The sequence below is a fragment of the Eptatretus burgeri genome, chromosome 1, assembly GCF_056783735.1.
Source record: "Eptatretus burgeri isolate ZD-2024b chromosome 1, Ebu_testis_v1, whole genome shotgun sequence".
Taxonomy (NCBI): domain Eukaryota; kingdom Metazoa; phylum Chordata; class Myxini; order Myxiniformes; family Myxinidae; genus Eptatretus; species Eptatretus burgeri.
In genome coordinates, this window is record NC_140961.1 from 26,937,199 (window position 1) to 26,958,165 (window position 20,967).

Below are 20,967 nucleotides of genomic sequence, written 5' to 3' on the forward strand. Positions count from 1 at the left end.
ATCTAGGGGATATTTTAAACCACGTGGTGAAAATCTTCAGGTTTATCATGTTGGGGGTATTTTAAACCACGTGGTGAAAATCTTCAGGTTCATCATATCGGGGGTATTTTACGCACGTGGTGAAAGTCTCAAGGTTCACCATATCGGTGGGTATTTTAAACCACGTGGTGAAAATCTTCAGGTTTATCATGTAGGGGGTATTTTAAACCACGTCGTGAAAAACTTCAGGTTTATCAAGTTGGGGTATTTTAAACCACGTGGTGAAACTCTTCAGGTTTATCATGTTGGGGGTATTTTAAACCACGTGGTGAAACTCTTCAGGTTTATCATGTTGGGGGTATTTTAAACCACGTGGTGAAAGTCTTCAGGTTTATCATATATGGGGGTATTTTAAACCACGTGGTGAAAATCTTCAGGTTTATCATATCGGGGGTATTTTACACCACGTGGTGAAAATCTTCAGGTTTATCATATATGGGGGTATTTTAAACCACGTGGTGAAAATCTTCAGGTTTATCATATCGGGGGTATTTTAAACCATGTGGTGAAAATCTTCAGGTTCATCATATCGGGGGTATTTTACGCACGTGGTGAAAGTCTCAAGGTTCACCATATCGGTGGGTATTTTAAAGCACCTGGTGAAAATCTTCAGGTTTATCATGTAGGGGTATTTTAGAAAACGTGGTGAAAATCTTCAGGTTTATCATGTGGGGGTATTTTAAACCACGTGGTGAAAATCTACAGGTTTATCATATCGGGGTATTTTACACCACGTGGTGAAAATCTTCAGGTTTATCATATATGGGGGTATTTTAAACCACGTGGTGAAAATCTTCAGGTTTATCATATGGGGGATATTTTAAACCACGTGGTGAAAATCTTCAGGTTTATCACGTTGGGGGTATTTTAAACCACGTGGTGAAAATCTTCAGGTTTATCATATAGGGGTATTTTAAACCACGTGGTGAAAATGTTCAGGTTTGTCATATAGGGGTATTTTAAACCACGTGGTGAAAATGTTCAGGTTTGTCATATAGGGGTATTTTAAACCACGTGGTGAAAATGTTCAGGTTTGTCATATAGGGGTATTTTAAACCACGTGGTGAAAATCTTCAGGCTTATCATATTGGGGGTATTTTAAACCACGTGGTGAAAATCTTCAGGTTTATCATCTAGGGGATATTTTAAACCACGTGGTGAAAATCTTCAGGTTTATCATATTGGGGGTATTTTAAACCACGTGGTGAAAATCTTCAGGTTTATCATCTAGGGGATATTTTAAACCACGTGGTGAAAATCTTCAGGTTTATCATGTTGGGGGTATTTTAAACCACGTGGTGAAAATCTTCAGGTTCATCATATCGGGGGTATTTTACGCACGTGGTGAAAGTCTCAAGGTTCACCATATCGGTGGGTATTTTAAACCACGTGGTGAAAATCTTCAGGTTTATCATGTAGGGGGTATTTTAAACCACGTGGTGAAAGTCTTCAGGTTTATCATATTGGGGGTATTTTAAACCACGTGGTGAAAGTCTTCAGGTTTATCATATAGGGCGTATTTTAAACCACGTGGTGAAAAACTTCAGGTTTATCAAGTTGGGGTATTTTAAACCACGTGGTGAAACTCTTCAGGTTTATCATGTTGGGGGTATTTTAAACCACGTGGTGAAACTCTTCAGGTTTATCATGTTGGGGGTATTTTAAACCACGTGGTGAAAGTCTTCAGGTTTATCATATAGGGGGGTATTTTAAACCACGTGGTGAAAATCTTGACCACCGGGTTCACCCTGTAAGTTGTAACTAAACCTTCCCCCTTCATGTTGGAGTCCCACGGGGATTTCCACATTTTTCACTCTGAACCTTGAACAGATTCACTATTTCTGACTGGTCCAGGGGGTTCTTTATATCCATGTACTGTACATAACACCTTTATGTTTTCGTCCTTTTCTGTTCGTGCCTCCTCCACAACGGGATGACACGTGACCTCCGTACGAAGCACGGTTTCAGCGCGGTACTTGGGGCGGTGTATGGTGATGTTATTGTAAGTATTCTGAAGAGGAATTTATTTCAGTGTTTCAGTTACTGTTTCCGATCTGACGATGGAACGTTCTTTGACGATCGTGACGTGGCGATGGAACGTGAGGATCTTTCACGATTCGTAAAGTTGAGATATTTTCGGACAAAATTTAAACCTTCCTCTCTGATTGTGTGGAAAACGGATGTTACAGATGCACCAGGAGGACCATTGGTTTGGTCTGTGAGACACGGAAAGTAATAAACACCGAGATTACTGAAACAAGTGTTCCCGTTTATATGTAAATAAAATTCACAAACCCGGCCAACGGATTTTTATTAAACGTTATCATATTCCTCAGATAATCAAAAACGTGGAAAATACACCGAGTTTTACTTTCTTCACTGTGTGGGCGTGGCCATCCTGGCGTGTCGAATGACGTGCAGCGAATCACGGCCTCTGATTGGTCGAAATTCAAATGAAAAGTTATTTGTTGTTCTGATTGCTGCCACGAAGTTATTTGTGACGTCATAAGTTTGAAAGCCGTAAACCCCATTTTTCCTGAGCGCCGGACCCGACCACTCGCACTGTGGGGGCTCCGTGTGTCCCAGACGGGAAAAATATTCAAAATATCTTCGTTTCGCTCGAAACTCGATCGGAAGGAGAAGATGAAGAGCCGCAGCAACAAGGGGACCGTGATGTCCCGGATTGGAGGGTTTTTCAGGTCGATTTGTTGTACATCGTCCTCTGGGTTTGAGGAAAATGGTTCCTGTGAGGTCGAATCGACCCCTCACGTTCAGGTGGAGGACGAGACACGAAGTCCGAAGGTCTGTGGTGGTGGAAAGGACACTGAAGGTGTTCCGTGGAATGTAAGGTTCCCCGGTGAAGGTAAGTTTACACCTCAAACTTGTACACCTGTTACTACCTCCGTACACCTGTTATTACCTCCGTACACCTGTGATTACCTCCGTACACCTGTGATTACCTCCGTACACCTGTTATTACCTCCGTACACCTGTGATTACCTCCGTACACCTGTGATTACCTTCGTACACCTGTTACTACCTCCGTACACCTGTGATTACCTCCGTACACCTGTTACTACCTCCGTACACCTGTTACTGCCTCCGTACACCTGTTACTGCCTCCGTACACCTGTTACTGCCTCCGTACACCTGTTACTGCCTCCGTACACCTGTTACTGCCTCCGTACACCTGTTACGACCTCCTGTTCACCTGTTACTACCTCCGTACACCTGTTACTCCCTCCTGTTCACCTGTTACTACCTCCGTACACCTGTTACTACCTCCGTACACCTGTTACTACCTCCGTACACCTGTTACTACCTCCGTACACCTGTTACTACCTCCTGTTCACCTGTTACTACCTCCGTACACCTGTTACGACCTCCTGTTCACCTGTTACTACCTCCGTACACCTGTTACTACCTCCGTACACCTGTTATTACCTCCGTACACCTGTTATTACCTCCGTACACCTGTTATTACCTCCGTACACCTGTTATTACCTCCGTGCACCTGAGCTGATGTTTTCATCCCTGTTTGTCTGTGAGAACAATATCTCAAAACGTTGTGGACGAGTTCTGGCGAAACTTGGTGGTTCGTTTGTGTTTGTGAGGAGGAAGGATTGATTGGGTTTAGGTTTCGGTTGGGATCCAGATCCACCCTGTCAGTGGATACAAAGGTAAACTGTTCAACCAGGTGGAGGTGTGTGTTCCACCGAGTGTCGTTCTAGTTCTGTTTGTTTGTGTATCCATGTGCTGTATGTCCATGTACTGTGTGTCCATGTACTGTGTCCATGTACTGTGTGTCCATGTACTGTGTATCCATGTACTGTGTATCCATGTACTGTGTATCCATGTACTGTGTATCCATGTACTGTATGTCCATGTACTGTATGTCCATGTACTGTGTATCCATGTGCTGTGTATCCATGTACTGTATATTCATGTCCTGTATATCCATGTTCTGTATATCTATGCACTGTATTTTCATGCACTGTGTATCCATGTACTGTATCCATGTACTGTATCCATGTGCTGTATCCATGTACTGTATATCCATGTACTGTATTTTCATGCACTGTGTATCCATGTACTGTATCCATGTACTGTATCCATGTCCTGTATATCCATGTACTGTATGTCCATGTACTGTATACACAAACAAAGCTATCCGTGAAGCCTCGGTATCTGTGTTTTAATTACGTCCAGTCCTGTTTGAACACAAGTTACACCCTCGCCATGTCTAATAAATCCGTGTTCATGGAATGTACCTTTTAGACCTTTGAACACCATTTATGACTCTTTTAGATGCCGTTAGATATTTACATCCTTTGGACCCCTTATACTCCTCTATACCTTTACATCCATCGAGACCCAATAGAACCTTTCAGAATCCCTTCACCCTGAAGCTGCCTTTAGACCCCAAAGACTCTTGGACCTTTACATCCCTGAAATCCCTTTTGGCCCTTTCGACCTGAACACCATTTAGACCAATTACACCCTTCAGATATGTTCGAAACGTTGGAGCTTTAAACACTTTAGATCTGTTTAGACATTTATATGCTTCAGAGATGAGACCCTTTTGACCATTTGGACCCTCAGTACGATTGGATCGTGAAGTTGTGACCCTTTAGTTTAGAGCAGCGTTTCTCAACCGGGGGCCCGTGGCCCCCCAAGGGGGCCATCGGCCTTCGACCGGGGGACCATGAGCGGACGCCGAAAAACTGCGATTCAGAATGCAGAAGCTTGTAATGTACAATTAAGGCGACGAGTCTCCGGTCATAGTGTCAAAGTAAAAAGGGTAGATGAGTTTAACCACGATTTTAAAAGAGAAGGCGGAGCCCACAGAGCATTCATCGTAAACCAATGTTTACAAAAACGTTAGAATTTTGTTTTTTTCAATTTTTTTCTCAGATGTCGAAGGTTCGAAAATGGAATGACAGCGATGTCAAGTTTGGATTCACGAATGTCAGTCGAGATGGCGTGGACTGCGCGCAATGTCTGCACTGCTCGGTCGTGATGTCAAATGCGTCACAACGTCCTTCCAAACTTTCAAACCATCGCAACAAGATGCATCCCGGAAGGAAGGAAGATGATATCGACGCCCTGTCTGCGAAACGATCACGATATGACCGTGAAGAGACACTTCCCAAATTTGGATTCCGGCCAGAAGAAAAACCTACTCTTCAATCCAGCTACGAAGTGGCACACCGAATTGCGAAGTGCAAGAAGCCGCACACTATTGCTGAGGACCTTATCAAGCCATGTACAGAGAAAATGGTGGAATTGATGATCGGACCAGAGGCGAAAAGAAGATCCAGCAAGTTTCGCTCTCTAATGACACGATCCGATGACGGATTGACGACATGGCCGCTGATGTGTGCGTCAAGTTTGCTCCGAAATCCAACAAAGCACGCTCCAGGCTCGCCTTCAAGGAGACGAGTCGACCGACACCGCCCTGGAGAGCCAGTTGATCGCCTTGACTCGCTACGAGAGAAAGGGAAAGATGAAGGAAGAGTTCTTGTTCTGCAATACCCTACCAACCACAATGACAGCGGCAGATATCAAAGCTATTGTGGACTCTTTTTTTTTTGAAGCTAATAGACTCGGTTGGCAGAATTTCAAGCACATTTGTACTGATGGTGCCCCAGCGATGGTCGGCGTCAGAGGAGGGTTCGTCACGCTTGTGAAGAACGAATGGCCCCATGTGACGTCCTCCCACTGTTCGCTACACCGATACACTCTTGCGTCAAAGACTCTTCCGCCTCGTTCGCTGGAAGTCATGGATGTCGCGGTCAAAGTGATTAACTTCATTCGTGCGAAGGCCAAAAATCATCGGCTCTTCCAACTCCTGGCCAACGAAATGGGAGCGGAACATGTTGGACTTCTGTTCCACACCAAAGTCCTTTGGCTATCGAGGGGGAAATGCCTCTCTCGGCTGTATGAACTCCGAGTTGAGGTGGAAATCTTCCTGCAAGACAACGAAAACAACCTCCATGTCCACTTCGACAATGAAGAGTTCGTCATGATGCTCGCCTACCTGGCCGATATATTCGGCCGACTCAATGAAATGAACCAGTCCTTGCAAGGCCGTGATGTGACAGTCAGTGACGTTCAAGACAAGCTTGCCGGACTGTCTGCGAGAATGGAAGTCTGGCAGGCACGAATCAAGGCCGGGTCCACTGCCTCGTTTCCTTTCTTGGATGAGCACCTGCAGACGCAGAGGATTGAGCTTCCCGTCGGCATCAAAGATTGCATCACTAGACATCTCGACAATCTCTCCGCAGAGTTCAAATCGTATTTGGACGATGCACCGTTGGATGTTCCGTGGCACAAAGACCCGTTTAACGCCAAAATTGAACCTACTGAAGATGAAGCAGAGGAGCTGGCAGAGTTGAAGGTTTCAAAAGCAATGAAGTTGGTCTTCAGTAACAAAGAAGACCACTCCACCTTCTGGTTGTCTGTTCAGGATGCGTATCCACTACTCAACAAGAAGGCATCCGTAAGTCTCATTCAATTCGCCACAACATATCTTTGCGAATCTGGATTTTCTGACCTTGGGACCATTAAAACGAAGTCCAGAAACCGTCTTGACGTTGGGAACGATATTCGCCTTGCTGTGTCCAAGACGGAGCCGGACATAAGAGGCCTCGTCAGACAAGCCCAACAGCAAGTGTCTCATTGATTGTATTGCTTAGAAAAATGTTTACTTTGATTTACCTTTTAAGACTGAGTAAATAAATTTCATAAAACGAAATCTGCATCTTTTATTGAAGGGCAGGGGACCACGAATGTTAAGCGACTCGGTAGGGGGGCCATGGGCCATCAAAGGTTGAGAAACGCTGGTTTAGACCATCTAGAACCTTTTCGGCTCACACCACTCAAACATTTGTAGTCTTCTTACAAAACACAGACTGTACTTTTTACACCGTCATGTTCAAACTCTCCCCACCCCACTTGGACTGTATGTAAAACTGAAGGACACATGTGGATGATGAACCTTCGTTAAGGTGAAGTGTTGATCGACCCCTGTTAGTGTCTTAATTACCACCACCATCTCAGTTGGACGGAGGTTATGTTTTTCGCTCCTGTTTGTTTGTCTGTCTCAGTTATTGGTGTGCTGGATATCTTAAATTTGTACCAAACTTGGTGGACACGTTGAGTGTGTGAGAAGGTTGAATTGATTACATCTTGGCGAAGATCAGAATTTTATGAACAGGTGTAGGTGTTCCTTTCACAAGCGGCTCGCTTAACGCTCACCAAAGCCGCTCCTTATTCACTTTGTCCATTTGCCATGCGGATTGTCAAGCGGTTTGCAAAACAGTTGATAGGGAAAGGATGACTGGACTCAAAAGCATCACCTGTCCCATCATTGGACGTTGACTTGAGCGCCGTGAGAACCTCCTGTCTGTGCTGCTCTGTTCGAAGGTAGGTTCAGTGTGGAAGAAGGTCCAAAGAAAGGATGACAACAGGTGGTTTGCCTTTGCCTTCCCCACAATTGTCAGAAGAGAAATTAATATGTTATTCAGGATGTTAGTGAAAACTTTACAAAGGAGGCTATGGGCTCTTTAGGATGCACAAACCAATGTTAGGAAACAGGACAACCAGATTAACATCCCTCCGAGGGACGAGACACATTGAGGCCTCGCCCTACCTGTGATACACCAAGATGATTGTTTATTGTTGGTCGAGATTTACAAAGTTTAAGGATCTTTGATTAACCCTGTTTGTACATTGCAGGATCCTCTTTGTCGAAGACTCTCACACAGACATTTCCAAATCAAGGAAAAGTTTATACGAAGGGGCCGACATGTAAAAGATGTTCCAAACTGGTAAGGGAAAACAACTCTTCCTTGAAGCATTGTTCATATGTGGTGGTTGGAGGAGGGTAGCGGTGGAGGAAGTTAATTTTATGTTATGTCTGTTTTGTCAATTTTGTTCTTCATAATTGGAGGTGAGATGTGGAAGATGGAGATGTCCGTTTTGTGTTGTGTAGTATCGTGTAAACTAGCAATGTGTAGTTATTCAACACAAGTAACCAGACGCGACAAAAGCTCCGCTGTCAGTTTGAAGAGAACACACAACTCTCCACTGGACTCCACTACTCTCGTGGTGATCTTGAACACTGAGGTTCAAGGGAACCATGTGTGCTCTGTTTGACCTCCTGAGAACATGTTGTTGTGGTTGACGAAATTCGCACACCACCATTCAGGTACCTTAGGTGAGATATCTCCATAAGTATATGTGTAGTTAGGCCCAAACCCGTTGTTTAGAGGGAATACATGTCATTCACTCGGGCTGCGACTCTTCAGGATAGCCGTTTTTCTTTTCCTATCTTTATTTTGGACCAGCCGCCATTACTAGCACCACCCACCACGTCTCAACAGTCATCACACAACAACCACCAACCACAACGCCGCTTCACCACAACAGCCACGACCTTTACCGTCACAACTCGCCAACACCAGCATCACCACCATTCTTGCGCCACTTGTGGGCACCGATACTGGACTCGTGCAGGGCGCGCACCGAGCAGCGTGTTCAAAAACATCACAGACTTCCCGCAGAAAACCGGATCAAAAACGACTCACGCCCACTTTTGTTCCGTCCTATCGGAGAGCGTGGGCGATTTGGCCCCGCCTCCAAGGCGTTGGAGTGAGGTCGCTATATGCAAATTCATGGATCAAAAAGCATTCACGCCCACTTTTCCTCGGTCCAATGGGGAGCCGGTTAGAGAGGTGAAGGGTCGGAGGCAGAGGGTCAAGGGTGAAAGAGCGAAGCCACGGGGCTTATATAAACGGCTGCGTTCGTCAGTCAAAGGCAGTTGTGCGGAGTTCAAGGGAGTGGTGCGTTGGAACGAGTTGTCGGCGGAGCTGGGAAGAAGAGTCAGAGTTCGGAGGGGAGAAGTCAAGGGTGAAGAGTTGGGACGAGCCAAGAGAGGAGACTGAGAGGGCGAGCAGACGGAGCTGTGGAGAGGGGGCGGCGGCGAAGGCGGACGAGGGGGTGCTCGCGTCGGTGTCGGGAGCTGCGGAGGCGGGAGGCCGACGGCGCGACCAAGGTCGAGGTGGAGACGCTCGTCGCGGGACCCGAGACAGGGTGATATCCTCCATCCCCCGAGCATCAACAACCCCCTCCTGTTTCCCCCCGCGCTGAGATAGTGCGACAAGGGGGCCCCTTTCCCACCCCCTACCAGACACTGTCCGCGAGGCCCGCGGAGTTGAGGCACCACCGCCACTTCGCGTCTCATCATCAGACGGGTAGGCCCGACCCGGTCTCGGCCCCAGGCCCGCCTCATCCTTGAGGGTGGTTCTTTTTCTTTTGTTTTGGGTACATGTGTTGTCGGCGCCGTCTGTGAAGTAAAATTGTATAAGTGTTGCCGTGTGCTCGGTAGTCGGATAGATCTGCATTGTTGCATTTGCTTTTTGTGTAATATTGCATTGTCTTCTTCTTTTACATGTGCTTTTGGTGGAATTGTATATGTGTGCTTTCCGTTCATCGCGAAATAAATGTGCTTCATGTTGAACTGTTTTCCCGCATCGCTTCGTCTTTTCCTCTATTGAATCTCCATCTTGCTTCACGTAAAGGGTTGGTCGTGGGCTGAAACGCCCGATAATTAATCGAACCGTCGAGGCCGACGAATAACACCGCTCGGTTATCCCGATAGTACGGAACGGATCGCTTAAAGTGGCCCGTGTCCGAAGTCGACCTGCGGCGAGGTGCGATCGCCCGGTCTACCCTCCGTGTGGGTACTTAGGTAGGTCGAATTTGGCGAGCAACCCTATCCCACGCGGGGGCCGATTGGCACGATCGTGGTGAGACCGAAAGGTCCACCTGTGACTAGTTCCCGGCGTTAGTCCGAGAGGGTCACGACTGGATTGTCCGTCCGGTGGGCGACGTGCCGCGATTCGAGTTACGTGGCCGTCAGCACGCCGGCGGGCGCGAATCCGCAACAATATTGACCCAAAGCTGCCGATTGCTCAGACATACAGGCTTGACCTTGATCTCTGCTCCCTTTGTTTGTATTTGAATCATGTTAAATTTGTGATGCGTTCACCTCCTGCAGGACAAATGCATTTTACAAAATAAGAAACTCCGAGAGGAACTCGATTTACAGAAGTCCTCGATGGAAAGATGGCGAAAGTCGACACGAGAAGGTAATTTGTTTTGAGAATTATTGATTATATTTCTTTGATTTCTGTCACAGAAAGTTTCATGATCAACTTGTCTTGTAAATTCTTTATCTCTTTAGAACTGAGGGCTGAGCTGGAATACAATGGAGCGATGCAAAAGCTTCCTTTTCAGGTACGAGTTTCACTTCTATCAAACAAGATAAAAACACTCATATTAAACAAGAGTGTGTTAACACAAGGATAAAAACACTCCTTCCACACAAGAGTGTGTTAACACAATGATAAAAACACTCGTATCAAACAAGGGTGTGTTAAAACAAGGATAAAAACACTCATTCCAAAAAAGAGTGTGTTAACACAAGGATAAAAACACTCATTGCAAACAAGGGTGTGTTAACACAAGGATAAAAACACTCATATTAAACAAGAGTGTGTTAACACAAGGATAAAAACACTCGTATTAAACAAGGGTGTGTTAACACAAGGATAAAAACACTCATTCCAAACAAGAGTGTGTTAACACAAGGATAAAAACACTCATATCAAACAAGAGTGTGTTAACACAAGGATAAAAACACTCCTTCCACACAAGAGTGTGTTAACACAATGATAAAAACACTCGTATCAAACAAGGGTGTGTTAAAACAAGGATAAAAACACTCATTCCAAAAAAGAGTGTGTTAACACAAGGATAAAAACACTCATTCCAAACAAGGGTGTGTTAACACAAGGATAAAAACACTCATATTAAACAAGAGTGTGTTAACACAAGGATAAAAACACTCCTTCCACACAAGAGTGTGTCAACACAAGGATAAAAACACTCGTATTAAACAAGGGTGTGTTAACACAAGGATAAAAACACTCATTCCAAACAAGAGTGTGTTAACACAAGGATAAAAACACTCATATCAAACAAGAGTGTGTTAACACAAGGATAAAAACACTCGTATCAAACAAGTGTGTGTTAACACAAGGATAAAAACACTCGTATCAAACAAGAGTGTGTTAACACAAGGATAAAAACACTCGTATCAAACAAGAGTGTGTGTTTTTTATATACGGAGACATGACAGAAGTAAATTGACACCATGATTTTAAAATAATTTATTTATTGATCATTTAATCCATTTTAATACATTCACTAGTATTTTGTAGACTTGCCATTTGCAGATTTCAACGCTTTTACATTTTCAGACATAGAACGAACGAGTTCTGAAATTTTCTCTTGTGGGGATTTCTGTCCAGGCTTCACACAAACAGGTCAGACATTCTGCTCATGATGTTTGTTTCCTGGACTTTCTCCACTCCGCTCGTTCCAATTTGGCCCAAAGGTGTTCAATGGGAATCATGTCAGTAGACTGACTCGTCCATGGAAGTCGCTTGATCCCATTTCTGTCCTGCCATTCTTTGGTCTTTATTGCAGTGTGGCATGGAGCTCCGTCTCTTCATGGAAGAGTATTGTTTTTGACCATCTGACCAGTGGAGAATACGGGGAGACGTCCATCCTCAAGGATAGAAATGTACATCGTAGAGTTGGTGTTGCCAACACACTCCACAAGCTCTGACCGACCAGTGCTCCAGATTGCTCCCCACATCATCACTAAAAAACCACCGTGTTTGACATTTGGCTGCAATCGGTTCAAAGAAAACTCTTGATTGGGAAGTCTCCAGACCAATACGTGTCCACTGTCAGAAAATTGAGTACATTGGGACTCACCTGAAAAAATTACAGTTTGCCAAAACTCACGGGTCTGACCGGCCATCTCGTCAGCCCACTTCATTCTCCTTTGAATGTTGGCCGGTCTAAGAAGAGGTTTTCTCCTGGCTGCTCTCCCATAGTAGCCGAGGTGATGAAGTTACCGCACGGCAGTTCTTGAGCTAAACTGACCTCCTCTGCAACATCTGCTTTGCAATGGAGAGTTTTCACAACGGACCGCTTGACAGCTCGAAGACACCTTTCTGAGTCCCAGGTCGACGAGAACAGGAAGCTGTGGATCCCTTGCCTTCTCTGGTGAATTGCATAATCACCCGATTGACCGTAGAAAGCGGAATGCCAAGGTTCTGAGCTATTTGACGCCGGCTGACTCCATCTTCCGATGGGCCAACAATTCGTCCTCTTTGAAAATCGGAAAGTTTGTGTGCTCCCTGGTTGCGAGGCATGGTTAATTGTCTTACAAGACCCATGAACTCGTTTCTGCAAAGAAATCCTCGAATACGAGTAAAAATGACTGAGTAAAACTACGTGATACAGATTAAATGAAGAAATTTAAGGTGTCGATTTACTTCTGTCATATCTCTGTATGTATAATTTAACTCTCATATGAGCCTCAATAATGTATCCCAAAAAATTTAATCTTTTTATTCACATCCTGCTGATTTTATTTATGATTCCAATTTATATTTGATGTACAATGGAGCTGGTGATCTCTTTTTATGTTAATTTTACATGGGAACACCTGTACCTGCCTTTTGATCTCAGACAGTTCATGCTTTTTAGTTCTCCACTTATTTGAACCTTCTTGAGCCTGGCTCCCCTGCTGAGTTTTCCTTCTTTCTTTCATTCATCCCACTCACCCTGGTTTCCCCCTTTTCTCATGATTACCTCATCTCTGTTTCCACCTTGTGATGTGCTCATTCACCTTTTCTCTCCTCCTTCTCTTGCTTTCTGCTCTCCTCACTCTCCTTCAGTGTCTATCCTGCCTTGTGGTCACGTTACTTTGCAATGCAAATCATTTACATTCCTTGTCATGTCCCTTTCTTGGTATGTCCAGGTGACAGGTCGTTTCAGGAACATTCTTCTGTCATGTTCATGTGTTACATGTATAATGGAGATGGTTTATCCTGTTTGGCTTGTGCTGATCAAGTCCGTTTGGTCCTTGTTATCGTGCCCCTTTTATCTGCATGTTAATTAGTACGTTATTTAATTGCAGTATATTACAATGTACTATTGTACAACCATTTCTGTCTTTTGAATGTTTGTTTCATTGAATATTACAACTACTTCTACTACGACTACGTGGTTGTGGTCTGCAGGATCTCCAGGGTCTACAATGGATGAAAAAGAATGTCCTCACACCCCCCACTCCAAACCTAACGTTCCGTCCTCCCTCCCTCTTAATTTAATGTTCTTTACTGACATTGACGTTAAAATTTACTCAACAGGTAAATTATATTATGATGAAGATCAAATTTAATGAAGAGGTGAACATTGAATGATGAAAAATCATTTTTACGTCTCCACCAGACGAAGTCGTTTCGGATTTATCCCGACATGTTTCCGGGTTGTCCGTCTGTCAGTGATAAGATTTTGTTTCTCCAATAACTTAAGAACGTCTGAAGGGATCAAAGTCAAACTTTGTACAAGTATTATAATGATGTCATAATGTGGGTGGAGGGATAACGGTGGAAGAGTGTCGTTCTAGTTTATTTATTATCTCACCTGGAACATACCTCCAGGGAGATTGTGGGATGGCGCGTCGTCCGTCCGTCCATAAACACTTTAGCGTCTTCTCTGAAACTACACACACGATTTCGATGAAACTTGACCACAACCTTCATCACTCATGATGTTTAAAGCTTGTTCATGACATCAAAAAAAATTTGGGTCTGAGGGGGTTCATGGAGGAAGGGGGTGAGTGAGCACCCAGGGGTATTACCCCTATTTTTTAGATTATCTGTAATTTATATTCCAGATAATGCATTGTAATCATACCGGGTGTAGTGGCGTGCGCCTGTAATCCGGCTACTCGGAGGCTTGGGTTGGAGGATCGCTTGAGGACGGGAGCTCTGCACTGGGCTGCGCTATGAGAGGGTGTAGGGCAGCCCGGAATCATGGCGAAACCCAATCCTTATCCCTGTGTCGTAAGAGGCGACCAGGGTTGTGTCAGGAAGGGCATCCGGCGTAAAACCTGTGCCAAATCGGTGTGCGGATCATAACGGATGATCCGCTGTGGCGACCCCTAACGGGAGCAGCCGAAAAAAGAACACATAATGTATTGTAATTGCGCATCGTCCGTTCGTCCATCAGTTCTACTTTTTCACTTCTCCGGCCAAACTGCTGGTCCGATCCGGCTGAAATTTGCCAACAATGTTCCTCTCGTGACTGATAACAGGAATTGCAAAGCTTGTTCCGGTCACATGACATAAGTATGTCACATAAATCTGTCCAAATGGCCGACTTAGTAAATTTCTTCAAAAATCTTCTTCTCCAGACCCACCAGTCATAATGCCACCTAATTTTGGTGACAACATAAGGTCAAGGTCGGGATGTTAAATTAGCAAAGTCATCACGTGACCGGAAGTGTGTCAAAATAGCCGACTTTGTCAATTTTTGGGAAAATTGCATTAATTCGTTTAAATATCTTCTTCTCCAGACCCACCAGTCAGAATGTTACCAAGTTTGGGTAACATCAGGCCAGGGCCCAGATCAGCAACAGGTCCTCTGGTCCTATTATTAATTCACAATCTCGTGAGATGAAGGAATCTGGGTCATGGGATAGTCATGAGATGGACATTCAAACATAGATTACATTTTAAGTTAATTAATTATCTCTCCTCCTGGATGGAAAATCAGGGCTGTGTTAATTTTTCCGTATCGGTGTCACGAACCATCATGCCGAGTTTTAAAATGATCTGTTGAGCCACTTCGGAATCGTCGTGGGTGGGGGGTAATGAAAAATTGTTTCTGGAGCCTTCACCTGACTGCCTGAAGGACATCATTGTTGCTTCAACAACTCATCTTCACTCTGTTGTAGATGAGCTAAATAAACTAATGGCAAATAAGAGTGTGTTAATACAAGGATAACAAGTGAAATCCTTCAATACAGCGCGTATGGTGAAGCAAATGAGTACACTAATGTTAAAATATGCAATTTATGCTTTTTCAGTTGAAAGACAATTAAAAAGCGTACTTAATATTTGAAATGTAAAAATCTTGTGATTATTATGATAAGCACCTTTATATATAAGAGAAGGAATGAAATCGTTCGATACAGCGTGGCAGGGGGCCGCAGAAGAAGAACTTAGCTTTCAGCATTCGGCGATCGACGTGAAATGCGATGGTGGGCGGAAATGACGTCTTTCGGCGCGAAATGTGATGGTGGGCGGAAATGACATCTTTCGTTCGTTCGTACATGAGGGGCGCGTTTCTTCGTTTTTTTTCCATCAAGCAATAAATTAAATGTTTTTCACATATATAACACATTGGTTTCACAAATTTCCATTGAGATACTCGGGTATTTCCGTCTAGGTTACGCACTGCCATCTACTGGACGGCCGTCATTGGCTGTCTTGAGGCACGTGGGGGGGGGGACACCGGAGACGTGGGAGACGTGGTAGACGCCGGCGGGGACATTTCAAACTCGGTGCAATTGTATACAGCGCACGCGCTGTAAAATTACACCAATTTGAGGAATTGAGAGGTGTATGAGCGAAGGTCGGTATGATCCCCATTTAACGAGGATGTAATGTGTATAATTGGTCCAGTCTTGATCACTGCCTCAACTTGTTTTGTTTCCAGCCTAGTTCATCCTCTTTTACAGACAAATTCCCCTTCATCTCGTGTGAACTTTCTGGAAAATGAGGTAAACAGTCTCCAAGTGGTCGTCGAGATGCGAACCAAGCAACTGCACGATGCTGAGACGATGGTGCAGAACCTGCAGAAAGAGGTAAATGATGTGATGATCATCCTTTTTAGCAGCATCTCGCGTAGCGAACGCTGCTCATAGAGAGCTCGGCATTGTTGTTGTTGTTGTTGTTCTTCTTCTTCTTCTTCTTCTTCTTCTTCTTCTTCTTCTTCTTCTTCTTCTTCTTCTTCTTCTTCTTCTTCTTCTTCTTCTTCTTCTTCTTCTTCTTCTTCTTCTTCTTCTTCTTCTTACAAAACCTTAATCTCGAGGACTCGGCTCTTGTATATACGAGATCCGGATCTCCTTAAATACTGAGCACATGTACACATCGTCACATAGACGGTGCCTTTTGAGAGCGTCTATCATGAACTTTTAAATATATTCGGACATTTGCTTTAAAGTTTCGAAAAGTTCACGTTACTATTTAAAGATTATTCCATTTATCGTATTGTAATTTCGTAAATACATTCTTTATTTTGTAAATACACGATATATCGTAAATACGTAAAGACATTATGACGCGTTTCCCTATTGGCTTAATCAAGGCCCGTGACAAAATATCGGAAGTTGTTGTTGTTGTTGTTGTTTATTTTTTTAAAAATGTAATTTTTTTTTTTTTTTAGCCGACAAAATCTTTAGGACGCTGCTCTTGGACACATTTGTCCTTGTTCCTTTAAAGAGGAGAATCATGTATTTTGGAAGCATGTGTGATTGAGGGTTAATGTGTGTTTTATTGAGGTTTAATTCAATATATTTATATAATTTGTGATAAACTGTGTGTTGTTTGCAGCTGGAAAACAAACATATGATGGAGATTAAAATGCAGGTGTTGCAGCAGAATTACGAGAATGCACGGGCTCGCTTGAACAGGAGCGAGACGAAGGTCAAAGAACTTTCATTTCAATGTCTTTCACTAAGATTTCTGAGCAACAATCATATTTTCAATCACATTGATATTTATGTTCATGATAAAACAACATACTTTCGTTTAAGAACACTATCACAACCAATATTGTTAAAAAGTAGCATTTTATATAAACATATTTATGTTTATATAGCATAAGTAGCATTTAAAATTACTTTTCTGGGAAAATATCATATTGTTGTGGGCCGGGGGTCAGGTGAGAAGACCACTGGGGGGAAAGCTATCTCGGCTCCCACCAAACTCCCCGGAATTGTAGGCCATCGCACACGGATAATTCCGTGACGCGGCGGGTCGCTTAACCGACTATAGACGCCAATAACTGAACCACGTGACTTGGGGTCCTGCGTCTAGTTAATCCGGTTCCCTAAAAATAACCACGTGATTTAATTACCGGGCAACACGCCCTCAGTACACTTTGTCCGAACCGGTCACTCCACCGGACCGGATCACTTTACCGGATCGGATGCAGCTGAGCGACACTGCCATGGACGTACCGGCTGAAAGGAACGGATTGTTGGGAATAAAGTCCCGGCTAATCTAGGACTCAGACCATGCTGGATCAATGAAGGAAAAGACAAAAACGAGTAGAGAACATTTATAATAATCATTTATTTTCAATGGGGTGAGTGAAAGTATGTGGTTCAGGGAATAGTTTTATTGGGGTGTGTTGTGCAGAGACAGGGAAGAAAGGTGTGGTGCGGCAATAACAAGCAACTTATGAAAGTGGACGCAGAGCAGACCGAACCCGAAAATAATAATAACAATCTTGTGCAGACTTACTTGTATAGACAGGTACCAGGACACGCACACACACATAGAAACAGAAAACCCGATGAAGGGGAAGTGAAGCAAGACAGGAGAGGAGTTGAGGCTCGGTCTCTCGGTACCTTTGTATAATTGATACACGGTACCCCCCTGATAGCTGGCACGTCGCCTCTTGCTTCGGGCAGCTCGCGTCGAGACCGTGGGCATGAAGAAGGGGCTTGAGTTGGGAGGGTGGAGTTCAGAGCGAGTGTGCGGAGTGGTAGGTGGAACCGGGTGGGTGGGTGGAGTCAGTGTCATGTGTGTGGAGACAATATGCTTCCGCCCGATCACAGCCCCGCTAGCCGCAGAGGCGAGAAGATGCTCGCCGTCCGCGGCCGCCAGCGAGGACCAAAGGTACGATGTTATGGCGAACCCATGCACAGACAGTAAGATGTGTCCATTTGTGCCCTGCTCTGTACGATAAAGTCGCGGGTGGCGCACGGATCTGCCTTCGAGCAAATTCCGTACAGTGCGCATAGATCTGCCATTACGCACGTGGCCAGCGCTCGTGTTTGCCCGATTTTGCTACCGTGTGCGTGGGGTGAAACCCGATCGATATAATTAGTCCAGAAATGGGTTGAAAGGAACGCGCCACTTGCGCCTTGCACACTCGTATCCCGCCAAACGTGGCGTGGTTGTCATTTTAATATTGTCGGCCTCGACTGAGGGATCGCTTGAGGACGGGAGCTCTGTGGTGTTTGAGCGCCCTTTCTCAGGTGCTGTTTCTTCCGTCTCCTCGGTACGTGTTCCGTGCAGCGCGGGCATCGTGTTGAGTGTGCTTTCTATGGAGGGGTGTCCAGCATAATGCCTGCTTGGCCTTTGCTGAGGACCCATCTCACAGCGAAGGGTGTACGTGGCTCAGATTTCCCTCAGGAATAATCAGAAAAGAAGAGTAGGAATGAAGTGAGAAATGAGATGAAGAAGGAATGATATAAGCAAACCGAGCTATGAGATCCTCGCAATGCAAGCCCCTGTTGTCCCGCTAGACAAAAGGGAAGGGACTATCGACATATTAATGGAATAACTGTCTTGGGACCACTTTATGTTGGATGCGTGCGGTTCCGAGAACCGCAGCAATATCATGAAGGTTTTGTTTTGCCATGGAACTGGTACACAATGGACGACTCTTTGAAAAAGAGAAACGGGAATCTCTCACTTCGACCAACAACTGCAAGCAAATGGGACGCCCTGCTTAATGTCCCTCCAAAGGATGACACACTCTTTGGTGCAAAACCTCAGGATGATTGTTTATTGGTTGTTTGTTTTTTTCTTGTTTGCAGCAATTCTAAAAAGTACTTGAAGGAGGATGAGGGCATGCACAAGTCATGCACCTGTTCCAAGGCTGATCACCATCGCAGGACAACTCACCATTCATCAGTGTGAGTGTTCATTATTTTTTATATATCACACCTGGAATCAGACTTAAGTTATCATCTCCCTGCTCCACATTGAAGTGCAGTGGTGGGGGTGCGGAGGGAACATGGGGGGGGGGAGATTGACTCTGAGTCACTCCAAATGATACCTGTGCCCTTCATCCTCCGTTTTCAAAATTAATCTTGTCTCTTTGGATAACTTTGTTCACTTTTCCCAATCTCCTTAAAGCACCCCTTATCTCCCATCACCTTTCGATAGGAACATGCAAATGGAAATACAGACACGATGTTGTGAAACAAATTAACATTTCATTGGAAGACCTGCAAATACAACCCGTCACTTTACCGACGAGTTTATTAAGAGGGGTGTGAGAGATGGAGAGGTGTGGGGGAGAGTTAAATGGAGGGGGGGGTGGGATGAGGAGGAGTGGAAGTACAGGGGGTGAAATTCCTGCAAATGTAACAACCAGTTTCATGTCAATCCGGAGACGGCACACACATTGATGAATCACTCTGCCTGTGAAACACCGGGATGACAGTTTGTCACCGAGTTGGAATTTGAACCCAGGTGAGACAGCGAAGAGAGAGTGAGAGTTCTCTCCTCCCTCAAAAACTCGCAGTTCACTTGTCCCATTATTTACTCATTCTAATCTTTTGATTTATTTTCCCTTCCGACCTCTGGGGATGTTCCCACGGAGAACCGAGCCACGGTATCGCTGTGGAAGTTTGGAGAGAACGAAGCTTGCACAGCGTTCTCCAAGTGGCTCAAGCACTCAAGCAAGCACTCCAACAAAATGGTGGAAAAGGTACGGCTGGATTGGCAAGCGACAGCAAGCTGATCGATTATCCACAAAAAGGGAGTTTAAATTAATCCAAACACCCAATTTTCCTTCATGTACTCAGTTGGGGTTCCCTTTGAATGGATGCAAAGCTTCAGGCTTCATGCTTTTGGAGTTCTGGAGGTGATACACACACACACTCACACTCACACTCACACTCACACTCACACACACACACACACACACACACACACACACACACACACACACACACACACACACACACACACACACACACACACACACACACACACACACAAAACTTTGTCATGAGCCATCACAGGGACGGTGGCTGCAACCTCCAAAAGTGTCGGAACAATTGTCTGAGTAGTTCGGGCTGTGGGTGAGCGGACAGACAAACAAATGAAAAATCATTCAAAGAGCTACATTTGGAAAATAGAACAAGGTAGGAGTGAATATTGACTATCAACAAGTTAGAATCGCTTGTTATTCAGATGGGTCTACGTTCAGAAAGGAGCACACAGGCAGAGGAGATTATTCCAGCGATGTGTTTTCACATCACTCCCAGGAGAGGATTTATCATCAGAAACCACCTGGTGAAATTGACATCCTTACTGGACTTCATGGACCAGTGTTTGTTTGTCGCGCTCCTCCTTCTCCAGTCCTGAGATGATTACATTCAGACTTGCTACATATGATCAGCATGACCCCATTTCATGCATCGGGGTGTTTTTATATTTACCGGTGGTCTGGGGGGAGTGGGGAGGGAGAGAGGAATCATATTCTCGATATGAATGTGTATCATGTCGCGCTGACTCCCGGTGGAGGAGGGAATTACAAGTCTCCACCATTGACAGTACAGTATTCCCGTCCCCACGTTTTCCAGGGAAGTGAGGTGTTTTGAATTATAAGTAGTAGTTATGTTTATACTTCATGCACGTAACCTAGGTTTGTTTTTTGTGCCAAAATAAAGGTGTGTGTCAGAAGATCGTGCTGCTTGCTTGGCACAAGATCACCTGTAGGGCAGGTACTCTGCTAGTTTAAATAACAAACTTATCAATGGTGCACCTGCAGTGGTTACATCTTGAATTATAATTATTCAGTGACATTAAGGGTGTTTGATTAACCCTGTTGATATGTTGTCGGTTCCTGTGTGGAGCAGCCTTTGATTTCGATTCTCACTGGATAAAACACAAGAAACGTTTCTGATGAAAAGCCATCATGTGACACTTGCTCTGAACTGATGAGGGAAAACAACTCTTCCTCGAG

General features: G+C 44.6%; 2 protein-coding genes and 1 pseudogene across 4 annotated transcripts in view; all 3 read left to right on the top strand.

Annotated features, from left to right (window-relative positions):
- The first annotated feature begins 2,521 nt into the window (after positions 1–2,521).
- LOC147034079 (protein FAM200C-like) lies at positions 2,522–20,967 on the top strand. Of its 3 annotated transcripts, XM_085876106.1 has the most exons (9): positions 2,522–2,902; positions 7,780–7,871; positions 10,103–10,193; positions 10,289–10,341; positions 15,713–15,838; positions 16,587–16,679; positions 18,806–19,704; positions 20,672–20,725; positions 20,861–20,967. In XM_085876106.1, exons 1-7 carry the CDS (start codon positions 2,683–2,685, stop codon positions 18,812–18,814), a joined length of 684 nt encoding a protein of 227 aa, XP_085732232.1. In that variant the 5' UTR covers positions 2,522–2,682; the 3' UTR covers positions 18,815–19,704; positions 20,672–20,725; positions 20,861–20,967. The 3 variants fall into 3 exon arrangements, with proteins under 3 accessions (XP_085732232.1, XP_085732233.1, XP_085732231.1); XM_085876107.1 differs by lacking the exon at positions 20,672–20,725; XM_085876105.1 differs by lacking the exons at positions 2,522–2,902; positions 16,587–16,679; positions 18,806–19,704; positions 20,672–20,725; positions 20,861–20,967 and adding an exon at positions 5,359–6,541 and having other exon boundaries at positions 15,713–15,797.
- Positions 13,883–14,023, top strand: LOC147034080 (signal recognition particle RNA; annotated as a pseudogene).
- The window catches only part of LOC147034081 (uncharacterized), a 24,702-nt gene continuing 22,574 nt past the window's right edge, over positions 18,840–20,967 (top strand). The window contains exon 1 of the mRNA XM_085849320.1: positions 18,840–18,904. Within this exon, the coding sequence (XP_085705446.1) occupies positions 18,840–18,904 (65 nt within the window). The remainder of the gene's footprint in view (positions 18,905–20,967) is intronic.